Raw genomic sequence first — 13,555 nt, 5'->3', positions numbered from 1 at the left:
GCGTCAGGCTCTGTGCTCTCTGACGTGAGCAAAGCAGCCCAAGGAAAGGCTGGAGAATATAAGGCATTTCCAGGCTGAAGTGAGATCCCCAGCAAGGCTGTCTCTCAGGGAGCTGCCTATGGATATAAGTAGGCTAGGCTGGTTAAGGCTTCTTTGGAGATCCCATAACATTTCAGTATCAAGGAACAATCAATTAATACCCCTGGCAAGACTAATCATTGCTCTGTCACAATCTACCCTCATCCTCCCTTCTGCGTCCCAGCGTGCACTTTGTTACACCATTTTTACACCTTGTCTGAAATGAGATGTTCCTATGTGCACATTGCAGACTCTAAGCTCCTATACAGTGGAACCCCTGCTCACACAGGCCACCCTGACAGGCAGGACAAACAACCAGTGACGCTAGGAGTTACTTACTGAATGAGCTCTTGCCTTTCTTTGTTTGGCTGCTAACACCGATCGCTGTGTTGTGTCTCCCTCAACCTCCTTGGATTTGCAGCAATCTATGAAACTGCACAGTCTGGTGGAGTCTCATCAGAGTGTTCGGGTCACTGTGTACAGGCAAGGGGAAGGTGCGTCTCATTATGGTTTTCTCTTTTGTTTTATTTTCCATTCTGATCATGCCTGTCAGCGTGGAGAGTAAGTAGAACCACAGCTGATCTCTGAATATCCCTGCTGGGACAGTTTCCCTTTTACTCTCATGCCAGTGGACTGGCTCACACTGCTAAGAACTATGAAGCAAGTTCTCATGCATTAATCTCATATGCTCAGTACCATTCACGTGGCTGAAATGGCTGCGCCTTGCCCTGGTAGAACTAATCCACTGCACTGCAGAGGTGATTTGTTTTTGCCAGAGCTACTGTGGTACCTGTCTCCTTCGGTACCTGTCTCTTTCATCACCTGTCTGATCTCAGCAGCTGAACAGTCCCATTGGCAGCCTGGGCTCCAGAGAGCAGCAAGAACCAGGCTCTTGCTAGGAAGATTGGATTCTGATTGCCACATGGCAGTGTTTGGGGCCAAAGTTCTTGTTTCGACCCACCGAGGAGAAAAGTCTCAGATCTAAATTTTCCCCAGATGCGGGAGGGTTTGGCTGCAGGTCCTAGCTCAGCCCCGTTGGTGACAGACCTGGAGATTTAATGGAATAATTAGGCATATGGAATGGTGAACTGTTTGCTGGGATGTTTGTGAATTTGATAGTTTAGGCCAGGGGCTCTCAACCCTTTTTAAATCACATTCCCGCTTAGTTTTTTTTAAATGGCAAAACCCCCTTATGTTAGTGAGAAGAATATTCATCCTGCTTTACGAAAGCCCCTCCTACAGGTTCACATCTCCTGGGAGGTCCAAAAATGAATTCTCATCAGTGAACAGTGCTGCCACCTTGCATGCCAGTTACAATGCGCTCGCTCAGGGCTTGCCTATACTTACCTGAGGATCGATTTAGCAGGTCTAGCAGGTCTAGTGACGATGCATTAAACTGACTGCTGATTGTGCTCCCATCAACACCGGTACCCCACGGGTCACAAGGAGTAAGGGAAGTTGATGGGGGAGTTTATCCCATTGACCTCCCACTGCAGGGTCACCACAGAAATTTGGCTTAAGGTACGTTGACTTAAGTCGACTTTCTTCCTCAGTGTAGTCCTGGCCTTGTGCGTCTACACTTGCACTTGATGAACAAAACTTTTGTCATTAACCCCCTCACCTCCAGGAACAGCAATGTTTTGCCATGGCAAGTGAAAGTGTGAACACTGCTTTGTTGGCAGGGGAGCTCTGCAGTCAACAAAGCAAAATGCCCTCTTTCGGGATGGAAGAATTTTGTCAACAAAAGTGCCGACAAGCAGTGTTCACACAAGTTGACTTTTAGCAACAGGGCTAGAAGCTGCACAGTGCAGACATACCCTCAGATTTAGTCCAGCTTGTCATGTTCCCCCCGTGCCCAACAGAAAGCGTGATGCACCCCATACCGCAGCTGAGAACCTCAGGTTTGAATTAACTGAGTCTGTCCTGAAGAACAAGCAGGAGAGCAGAGAACAGCTCCAGATAAGCCACTTCTCCACAGACATCTGAGGTTGTCAAGAGATGATGCCAGGACAGGAACAGCCTGAAGCGCACATGGCTGGGTTCAACAGGCACCCTCCCAAGACAGGAAGCATTTGTCTGAGGCAGCCAGACTGGGGCACTGGTACCCACTGGGTGTCTGAAGAGACGAGGCCTGCCCTGCTTGCCACGGGCATGGTAAATCTTAGGCAGGACAGACATTCATGGACCCTGTTGAAACAAAATAGTATATAGACTAGCACGGCTTCCTCTCTGTTACTATGGACCCTGTTGGTTACCTTACAGCTACTTTTCTCTAAATGCTTTGTTGCACCCACAACGTGTTGGTTTCAGCAGCCTGGCCGCTCTGTACCACTGTGCACACGTTCCCAAAGGGAAGAAGCACAGGGGACAAGCTCAGGCAGAACTGGGGGATGAGCACAACCACAACACAAGGCGGGGAGAACATTGGAATGCCACCCTGGGCTGGGTAAAACCTCGAGGCCGAACACCTGAGAGGTGCACTCAGAGAGACCAGGAAGGGACTCAGAGGCACAATGATGACAAAAGATGAAAAACACAAGGAGAAATTGGCCTGCTGGGGGGCGGGTCTTACCATTGCTTTCTGCTCATGCAAGACATCAGCACTAAGGGGTTGCCTCCCCCATTGTCTGCAGGTTTCCAAGAGCTAGACTCATGCCATCTCGTGCCAGGAGACATGCTGGCCTTAACTGGGGGCAAAGTCCTTATGCCATGTGATGCCATCTTGATCAGTGGCAGGTGCATCGTCAATGAAGGCCTGCTGACAGGTATGGGTCATGAGTTGCCCGTCTTAAGGTAACCAACATCCCAAAGCTCTGGCTTCAAATTGGTTGCATAAGACACACTTTACTGGAGATAGCAAGTCTTTAAAGAGAAACCGTCAGGGCACAATGTTGTGCATCATGGTGATGGTTCAGAAGATAAGCCACAGGACAGGGCAAGGAACTCACAGGTCTGACCTAATGCTGGGGAAACAGCTGGAGCTGCCTGACTCCCGCACAGACTGAGCCTGCTGCCTTTCCACTGAAACACTAGGTCAGGCTCAGATGCCAAGCAGTGGGTGTGTTTGGCAGCCCAAATGTGTTCTGCTTACGCGTAGCTCAAACAGGCACGTGGCTGACAGCTGCCCCTTCGGAGCTGAGCATCTACACACACCCTACTTCGAAGTTCAGCTTTAAAGTAGGGCATTACTCCGTTCCCAGGAATGGAGAAAGGACTTCACAGTTGGGCTCCTTTGAAGTTAACTTCAAAGTAAGGGAAAATGTGTGTCGATTCTCTGCTGGCTACTTCAAAGTAGTGCCGAACTTTGAAATTAATTCTTAGTGTAGACACACCCAAAATGTTTACATGGCCCCAGAGAATAGCTCGGTGATCTGTCTGTCAGGCGAGGAACAGCCAGGCTTCTGGGAGCCAGCCACAGGATGCTGGCTGGTATGATCAACTCAGCTCTTCATTTATGGTGAACAGGAACTAAACCTAGTTCTGAAACCCTGACTCACCTGAGGAGCATCATTGACCTAAGTGAGCAAGGAAACATCAGGTCTTGGATTTCTCAGGGTGAGTCAGGATTCAGGCACTGTCCCACTGCCCAAGCAAGGACTAGTCACATACAGAATCAGGACCTTTGTTCACTTCCCTGGGCAGCCTCATGCCCACCTGAGAGCAACACATCAATGCAGGCACAGGTGTGGCAGTGGTCAGGGCACTTGTAAGGGACTTGGGAGCAGATGTGACTTGGGGCAGCACTTGGGAGGAGCACCACCCCCAGGACCCCAGCCAAAATTTTAATTACTAAATGGGGTGTCCCCATGTGCCCCTCCCCACCTCCCTGCACTCCCTCTCCTACATGCATCAGTAGCTACTGCTTGGGAGAGCTGGGTTCCCTTCCCTGCTGTGCCATGGACTCACTTCTGTGGCCTTGGGCAAGTCACCTGGTCTCACTGTGCCACCGTGCCCATGCGGACAAGGCGCTAAGAGCCCCGCCCTGTCGCACAGCGTACAAGAGGACGAACACATTGAAGACTGTGAGATGCGCAGACATGGGTGATGAAGATCAGAGACAATCAGAATTTTCCAAACTTGTTTGTCCACCACTTGAGTTACCTGTTGCTTACCAGAGCACACACTGTGAGTGCTCGCTTTGCACACACCAAAGGGAGGCAGATGGATCTCAGAGCACACTGCAGTTTCCCTAATGCAGTTCCTTCCCTTTAGGAGAAAGCGTTCCAGTAACAAAGACCTACTTGCCGCAGGCCAATGACTCCCAGCCCTGGAGAACATACTGTGGTGAGGATTACAAACAGCATGTCCTTTTCTGCGGGACAGAGATCATCCAGACCAAGGCAGATGGTGCTGGGCCAGTGCAAGCTGTGGTGCTGAGGACAGGTCAGCCAACTCACTTTTTGTGGAGCTTTTCTCTAATGCAATAGCTGGGCCAGGCTAAGGCCAGGCCAAGGGAGCTCAGCAGCAAGGCTCGGAGCTTAGCTCACCTCGCCAAGCTCAGGCTGTGAGGCTACCATGAAGCGTGTGGATGTCGGTGCTCAGGCTGGAGCCTGGGCTCTGACATCCAGCGAGGCAGGTAGGTCTCAGCTCACAAACTCCAGCCCGTGGCATAACAGCTACATCAGACGTAACCAACTTTTTATGTTGGGCCCCAATTTTTGTCCCCACAGTTAGCAGGGTCCTTCCGCATAACCTGTGTAATGTAATCCCAACTGATGGAAATTTCAGTTGTGTTCCTTTGAAAAACCAAACCCTTTCAGCACAGGTAAGAAATAAGTCTGTGGAATGGAAATGCATTGTGAATCTGCCTGTAAATGTGAACACACACATTTAAAACAAAAAGCGGTCAAGTAGCACTTTAAAGACTAGCAAAATAGTTTATTAGAGCCGTGTCTACACATGCACGCTACTTCGAAGTAGCGGCACTAACTTCGAAATAGCGCCCGTCATGGCTACACGTGTTGGGCGCTCTTTCGATGTTAACATCAACGTTAGGCGGCGAGACGTCGAAGCCGCTAACCCCATGAGGGGATGGGAATAGCGCCCTACTTCGAAGTTGAACGTCGAAGTAGGGCACGTGTAGACGATCCGCGTCCCGCAACATCGAAATAGTGGGGTCCGCCAGGGTGGCCATTGACCCTTTGTCTAAGGGAGTTAGAAGTCTATATGCAATCATGTGCCAACAATGCCCAGATGCTTTGTATATTGGACAGACTTCTAACTCCCTTAGACAAAGCGTCAATGGGCACAAAACAGACATCAAAACACTCCAGATCCACAAACCAGTTAGTCAACATTTTAATGGAATGGGGCATTCTGTCATTGACCTCAAGGTATGTGTGTTACTGAAGAGAAATTATCGCTCCGTTTTGGAAAGAGAAACATCTGAACTGGCTTTTATATTCAAATTCGGCACATTAACACATGGTTTAAATCATGATGGGAACTTTCTGAGTCACTATAGGGGCTCATCTGCATACTTGGCTCAATCTAATTCTTGACCTTCCCCCCACCCCTCCACTCTCTGATTTGCTCACCTTGATTATCTTTTTCTGATTTGTCCTCCTTGCTTACTGTTTTTGGTTCTCTGTGCCTTAAATATTGAGTCTGTTCTGGTCTGGCTATGGTCTGAAGAAGTGGGTCTGTCCCACGAAAGCTCACCTAATAAACTATTTTGCTAGTCTTTAAAGTGCTACTTGACTGCTTTTTGTTTTGATAGTGTATAGACTAGCACGGCTTCCTCTTTGTTACTATTCAACATTTAAAACAGTCACAGATTTCAACATATTGAATGAGACGGATGAGCCTGAGACCCCGCAGCTGATCATGCTGTGTCCACTTATGAAATTTCATGCTCCCTGGAGGGGACCCAAACCCCCCACTTGATGCACCCTGATCTACATGGCTGTTGTTAGGAGTGAGGTCTGCAAGCCCAGGCCCGCAGGCCAGGGTAGCTGTGCCCTAGGCTTGCACCAAACTGCTACTTCCTGCTTGTATTGCTTGGCAAAACCCTCACTAAAAAAGCCCTTTCAGCATCCTACAGTATTGGCCTAAATCCTACAGCTCCCAGACGTCAGGCTCTGTGGGACCGTTACTGCAGTCACACAGTCCTAAATGCTAGAACATGGTGCCCAGCTCCTCTGCTCCTCTCCAGGACCTGGCTGGCTGAGAGTCAGGCAGCCTGCTGGTCTGACGGCAGCTTTGCTCCAGCGTCCCTGGCTCCAGCAAAACAGGCTTAATTGGAGGGGGCATTTCGCAAGGGGGTTCCAACTCAGGATATTGTTCCTCAGCCTAGTCCAGCCCAGGCTGGCTGAGCACAGCACCCTGGAAGCCTGTGGGGCACCCTTGTTCTGAGCCCGTGGGTGGGTGAAGCTGGCTGAGTGAGGATGGCTATCACATCACTGGCAATTTATTTTGAGCAGCAGAGCATTCTCTTGGGTGCAGCATCACATTGCAGAGGTGGGTCCACATGTTTGCACAAGCACTGAGCTTTTCCAATGACTGTGTATCTGCCAGGCTGCAAGAGTTGGCCTGGCACACAGAGTCTGAGTTCAGCACAAAGGAGACTGACCAGAATATAAAAGAAAAAATGCAGGCTGCTAAGCCATGGCTTCCCTGGCAGAGGTAGGCAAGAGATTGCACAGTTCTGACCCTGCCATAGCCTTCAGTGAACTGGGTGCAAATTGCACAATTCACAAACAGCTGGGAGATTCAAACCAGTCTCACAATGCTCTTAATCGCCTCTCTCCTGTGAAACCAGCACTGAAATCCAGCACCTGCCACAGGAGCTGCGTCTACACGTGCATGCTACTTCGAAGTAGCGGCAGTAACTTCGAAATAGCGCCCGTCACGTCTACACGTGTTGGGCGCTATTTCGAAGTTGAAATCGACGTTAGGCGGCGAGACGTCGAAGTCGCTAACCCCATGAGGGGATGGGAATAGCGCCCTACTTCGACGTTCAACATCGAAGTAGGGACGTGTAGACGATCCGCGTCCCGCAACATCGAAATAGCGGGGTCCTCCATGGCGGCCATCAGCTGGGGGGTTGAGAGATACTCTCTCTCCAGCCCTTGCGGGGCTCTGTGGTCACCGTGGACAGCAGCCCTTAGCCCAGGGCTTCTGGCTGCTGCTGCTGCAGCTGGGGGTCCGTGCTGCATATACAGGGTCTGCAACTAGTTGTTGGCTCTGTGTATCTTGCACTGTTTAATGAAAGTGTGTCTGGGAGGGGCCCTTTAAGGGAGCGACTTGCTGTTGAGTCCGCCCCGTGACCCTGTCTGCAGCTGTGCCTGGCATCCCTATTTCGATGTGTGCTACTTTGGCGTGTAGACGTTCCCTCGCTGCGCCTATTTCGATGTTGGGCTGAGCAACGTCGAAGTTGAACATCGACGTTGCCAGCCCTGGAGGACGTGTAGACGTTATTCATCGAAATAGCCTATTTCGATGTCGCAACATCGAAATAAGCTATTTCGAAGTTGGGTGCACGTGTAGACGTAGCCAGGGAGTCCTTTAGCTCAAGCAATCACTTTGAAGGATCCCCAAGGTTCAGAGCACAAAATTACCTGAGCTTTATTTGAAAGCAACTTGCCAAGAAATAAACTTTTCTTGATCACTGGGTGCCCAGTCACAGTTACTTAACTTTGTGTTTAGTCCTGCTGAAGTTACCTTCAGGCCTCCTCAGAGGAGTAAATATGACACACAGTAATGAGTGCTTGCAGGGTCATACATGCTGATGGTTGCTTAAGAAAAATATCACCATCTCTGGAAAGAATACTTCCATATAGCAGCTTTTATGGGTTATAGTGTGAGATCTGGGTCTCTTATTTTAAGTTACAGTAGCTGTGAATCTTTTCATTCCACCATTTTTCTTAGTGAACTTTCAGAACTACTTTCGCTATTTTCTGATGTCTACGTTTGGTTTGCCCCTCCAGGTTTCAACACAGCCAAAGGGGGCCTGGTGAGGTGCATTCTCTACCCTAAGCCCATAAATTTCAAGCTGCACAGAGACACCTTACGGTTTCTGATGTGCCTTGTCGTGCTTGCAGTCACGGGAATGATCTACGCCGTGTGTATGTTTGCATTAAACGGGGTGAGTGGAGGAAGTCACCACAACAACATTCATCCAAAAGGCACAAACATGGCGGGTGTCTTCGGATTTTGTTGTCCTTACGAAACTTGGTCTTGTTCATGCTACGTTTGCACTAAAATGTGAGATCGGTTTAAAATGGCAGCACTTTTACAGAAACAAACGCGCGCAAAGCAGCGTTTCACATTTTCACACCAAGGTACCAACCCCCACCACACATGTTTTAAATGAACATTTCCTCTGAGGTCTCCCCAGTGTGTCTTTCAGCTTGCTCTTTGAGATCCAGATCTCTTTCTAGCTTGTCTCGCAGAGCACTGATCACCCTGCCAATGCTTACATGTTCAATGAAAACTAGCCATGCTGTTTCATGAATGCAACAGGGCTGAGCAGGGAAGCAGATCATGTGAAATGCAGAACACATTGCAAATGATTTCATGGGTACTTGTTGCACCATGAGCTTTTCTCATCTTTGTGTTTGCAAAAATTCACAAACAGGCCACAGGGGTGGGTGACACAGAACAGGACCAGACTGGAAAAGGAAGCTTTCTGAAAGCTGTTGGGATCTGTATCAGATTTTGAGAAGCCAATGTAAAGACAAAATCCTGGAAGGAAAAAAACCCCAAAAAACTCAAAAATCTTTCTTCTACAGTTTGTTCCAGAGGGGAAAATGTGTCCCACAGTCAATTTTCAAATGTTTGGTTCTGCAAATCAATTTATCTCAAGCTGCTTTGCAGGAAAGTCTGTTTCAAATGCAACCCAGCCCTGCTCTGCAACCTGTCCTTCTATACTGAACTTTCTCACTTGGGTTACATAAATACGAGGTCAGAAAGTCAAAGCTGGAGCGCCCTGGGAAGCCCTAAGTCAGACTTTTTTGAAATTCAATCCTGTGAGATGCTAAATGGATCAGCTCCCTTGAGTGCTGAGATATCAACAAAATAGACACCTCAGAAGTACAGGTGAACTTCTCTAGTTTGACTCCCTTGGGACCTGACTGGTGCCAAACCATGGAATTTGCTGGACCGCAGGAGGTCAGTATTGTCGAGCACATCACCAACACTTCCACTGCTTACTGGGCTCTTAGAAGACATTTGGGGGCAAATTACAGCTAAATAACAGCACAGAACACTGAGATCCAGGACTGGTGGCTGGAGACAAACTTTTTGTGACTGTGGGAAACTGGGCCACTGCCATGATAAGCGGTCATTCGGCTAACTGAAATCATGCCGGATTATGCATGTTGCTGGACCAGAGAGTACCAGGGTAGAGAGGTTCAGCTTGTACCTGTGCAAATAGAAGAGTCTGGGGAGATTTGTGCACCCTGAGGTCTGATGTAAGAACAATGGGAGCACATGCTGGACACTTGCAAACTTCAGCTATTGCACATTCTAATAGACTGAGCTAGGCACTCCTGAATGCCCGTTTTGCAGGGTCTTGCTCTGTGATCTTAGGAGAGTCATTGAGACCCCTGCTTTTAAGAGTAGCTTTATTTTCAGTGCCCCACTTCAGTAGACCCCTTTGGGCATTGTATTCAGAGGTGCTGAGCATCTGTGAACCCAGCTGAAACACTCACACCATAGGTGTTTCCCATTGTCCCTCCTAAATTGAGGGGTCCCAGTGAGAGGCCACTTTGTAAGCGTGACAGCAGTCTGCATCGCCTGTCCCAGCACACATGAGTGGCTTGCACTCTCTAATGTGATCAGCACAGTTGCCAGTGGGCCTGGTGCTCACCCTAGCAAGTGGGATGGGGGCAGTGCAGCCACTCTGGAGGAGCTGAGCACTGATTCCTGAGCTGGGCGCTGGCTCCTGTCAGCAGCAACCTGACATGCTGCTGCTTTCTCCTTCATGGCTCCCAGTGGAGCCCAGCAGCTCACCGAGATCTGCTTTATATCTGCAGATAGCCACGCAGGATGCTATAAGACAGACACATGAGAGTGGGAAAAGATAGGAAAGATTAAGGGGATGGGAGCAGTTTCTGTATGAGGAGAGAAACTGGGACTGTCCTGCTCAGAAAAAGGACGAGTATGGGATGATATGACAAGGTCTATGAGAAAATCGTGACTGGCGTGGAGAAAGTGAATAAGGAAGTAGTGTTACTTACTCCTTCCCATAACACAAGAACCAGGGACCTGCCCCCCAATGAAATTAACAGGCAGCAGGTTTAAAACAAACCCAAGCACTGCTCAGCCATCCTGTGGAGCTTTTTGCCAGGGGATACTATGAAGGGCAAAAGTATAGCAGGGTTCAAAAAAGAATCAGATAAGTTCATGGAGGACTGGTCCATCAATAGCACTTAGGCAAGATGATCAGCGTCCCTAACCCTCCAGCTGCCAGAAGCTGGAACCTGACAGCAGGGGACAGATCACTCAGAACTGCAGTTCTGTTTGTTCCCTCTGGGGCATGTGACATTAGCAGAGGGGATCCTGGGCTAGCTGGACTTTGGTCTGACCCAATGTGGCCACTCGTATCAATTGGAGAGTCAGGCTCAGTTTAACTCATCTTTAGAACAATACATAAAACCCAGGACCTACGTGCCTAGGACCATGAGAGAGGCCATAGCAATGTCTGCAGTAATGGTGGCTGTTGCCCTAGTACCCTGGCCTTCTGGTGAGCGCCTTCTGCCTGCCAGGGTCACCTAGTAGCTAGACAGGGCAAACGACAGGGCGTGCCGTGAAATGGTGATTTAAAGAGGTTCCTTGAACCGCCCATCCTGGTGCTGTTCTGTCCAATGGCTTTGTCCTGTGCTGTGTTACAGCGGACTGAGGTCTAGAATGCACCAGCCTGTCATGGCTGCAGGGTGCCAGAAACGTGGCTCAGGACTGGCATAGCAAAGGCGCATCCCAGTGAGACTCTGTTTCTGTGTCTGTGCTTTCCTGGCTGGGCCAGCAGGAGTCGAGGTGCAGCATGTCAGCACCTACATCCGTGCTGTACCTTTGCACAGCCAGCTCCCACCAGGATCACCTTCACAACAGGCAGATTTTGCTGCCAACAGTCTGGTGCAAGTTGTCCACTCAGGATCTCAGGTCAAGTATTTTCCACTTCCTGCCCTCTGAATTGCTTTGCAGTTTTTCTGGGATCTTTTAAACAGCTACCATGTTCCGCCCCAGAAGTGGCTGCATTTCAGCAACAGAGAAATGCTTTTTGCACAAGTGTCAAGCTTTTGGGCACAACACAAGTATTAATCACTTGCTGATGAAATCTCAGCCCTGTGTCCCTCCACAACACAAGCTGCGACCAGCTGCTAACTGCTTTTGTTTTGTCAGGAAGAAGCAGGCGAAGTGGTGAAAAAGGCACTGGACGTCATCACTATTGCAGTCCCCCCAGCTCTCCCCGCTGCACTGACGACGGGGATCATCTACACGCAAGGGAGGCTGAAGAAAAAGGGCATCTTCTGCCTCAGTCCCCAGAGGATCAATGTGTGTGGCCAGCTGAACCTCATCTGTTTTGACAAAGTGAGTGTGAGGCACTTGTTAGGTTTTTCTGCTGACAGCCGAGTTCTGCTGCCAGCACTTGGAGTCAGACCAGAGGATGATGTGAGGACGCAGAAAAAAGGAGGAGAAATTGTTGCCCCTGTGACCGACAGCCAGGGGGAGAAATTTCCCATTTCACCTCTCCACACTCCCCGCCCCACCATTAGCTGTTTCAAATAAGATTCTGTTTATCTAGAGATGGGGACACCTGCCAGGGACAGACTCAAACCGGGGTGGGGGGTGCGGGGGAATTGGACTGCTACAGTTACTGCCAGAGCACCCTCCCCCACAGGCCAACCAGAGCTAAATCAGAAACAGCCGAGGCTTGAAGTTGTACCTGACATTTCAATGCAGTCATCCAGTGCGTGGCCTCACTGGCAACAATTGATGGCTATGAGGAAGCAACAATTCGTTATCACTGACTCAGTTCCTGGAAGTTCCACCAGGAGCCTCTCAGTCACTGGAGCCACAACCAAAAGCCCACACTCCCGAGAGACGCAGCTAAGCTCACAGTGCAGACAGTGCTAGGGTGGCAGAAGAATTTTTGCATCAGCCTATCTACTACCTCTCAGAGAGGTGGGTTACTGCAGGGAGGGATCCTATCTTGTACTGCACTTTCTTTGGACGAGTGTTTTGTATGTACATGTGGCAGGACAGCAAACCCAGACAGTACAGCGCCCCGGGCATTATAATGCAGTATTCCTGGTGCAGTGCAAGGTGTGTCTTTCTAAAGGCAGGCTGAGTCTGTCTATCGCTGACCTAGAGGCTGGTCAGACACCCCAGAAGTGCACCGCCTCCCCGGGACGCTGATTGTCTACTGGTGTGAGGTTGGTCCATGATGCAGCTGAAGCCCATGACGCTCCATGGGTCAGAGTACTCTTCAAACTCTCTGGCTGTGTCTGCACTGCAAAGGTGTGTGTTGCAGCATCGGCACACACACCGGCCCTAGATTCAGGCTAAAAATAGCTGTGATGGTGCAGGTGCGGGGCTGCACAAGTCTGCCTGGAGACCCTTGGTACATCCGCCCATGGCACCCCCATGCTGAGGGCCAGGTTCTGAGGCCTTTGGTGCTATTTTAAGCTGTGCTAGCTGGCTGAAAGCCAAGCCAGCAAGGCAATGCTTACCCATCCTGCAAAGCAGCGCCACTCAACTGCAGAGTAGAGATACCCTTAGTGCAAGACATCACATCCAGGCACTATAATGACAATTAGCATTACAGTCATTTAGACATGTACATGGCATGGCACAGAACTGGAGACTGACCTACACTCTTACCCCTGTGTAGCCCATAATAACACCAGCCGTCCCAGTGACAGAGCGCCACTGGCCACACACAGGTGTGTTAACACCACATGCTGCATCAAGGGCCGTTACACCTCCCTGTGGAACAGCCGGCTGTGGGCCAGAGCCCCCATTGCTCAGAACTGGTCTGGCATTTCCTGCACTCCTCCCATGCACTGAACCAGAGCCTGGTTTCACTCTTCTTAGCACTTGTGTGTCTTTGCAAAGTGAAGTGAACTCAACTGTCTGTTTTAACCTAGACTGGCACCTTAACAGAAGATGGGCTGGACCTGTGGGGGGTGATCACCGCTGAAGGAAACAGGTAATGGCCTTGGACAGTAGACGGAGCTGCCTTTTGTTGTGCTGTGCCTGGATGCGTTCTCAGTAGCTCTCGTTTAGTTCACAGCACCAGGGGGTTGCTAATGGGGTGGAAAAACAGCCTGGATTCAGCCAGGTGACGTGCTACTTTCAGTGGCTCTTCAGTGGCCTTGTGAAAAGCATTGGTGTCCTCATACAGTTCCTGCTCAATCGGGGTCGCTGTCACAGGATGCCATCAGAGCTCTGCTGACAGCCCCAGCAGGCTGTACCAGCCTTCGCACACCCAGCCTCATGGCTGAGGCGTACTGGCAAGGCAGAATAGAGCAGT

General features: G+C 49.9%; 1 protein-coding gene across 1 annotated transcript in view; it reads left to right on the top strand.

Moving 5' to 3' along the window:
• Positions 1 to 13,555, top strand: part of LOC142018201 (putative cation-transporting ATPase 13A4) — a 69,628-nt gene that overhangs the window by 22,617 nt on the left and 33,456 nt on the right. Inside the window, exons 8-13 of the mRNA XM_075003760.1 lie at positions 500 to 572; positions 2,712 to 2,843; positions 4,291 to 4,461; positions 8,007 to 8,164; positions 11,422 to 11,610; positions 13,170 to 13,231. Coding sequence (XP_074859861.1) covers positions 500 to 572; positions 2,712 to 2,843; positions 4,291 to 4,461; positions 8,007 to 8,164; positions 11,422 to 11,610; positions 13,170 to 13,231 — 785 coding nt within the window. The remainder of the gene's footprint in view (positions 1 to 499; positions 573 to 2,711; positions 2,844 to 4,290; positions 4,462 to 8,006; positions 8,165 to 11,421; positions 11,611 to 13,169; positions 13,232 to 13,555) is intronic.

This window comes from Carettochelys insculpta, chromosome 10, assembly GCF_033958435.1.
Source record: "Carettochelys insculpta isolate YL-2023 chromosome 10, ASM3395843v1, whole genome shotgun sequence".
Lineage (NCBI taxonomy): Eukaryota > Metazoa > Chordata > Testudines > Carettochelyidae > Carettochelys > Carettochelys insculpta.
Note: the sequence above shows the minus strand (reverse complement) of the source record. Positions and strands in the feature narration are given on the sequence as shown.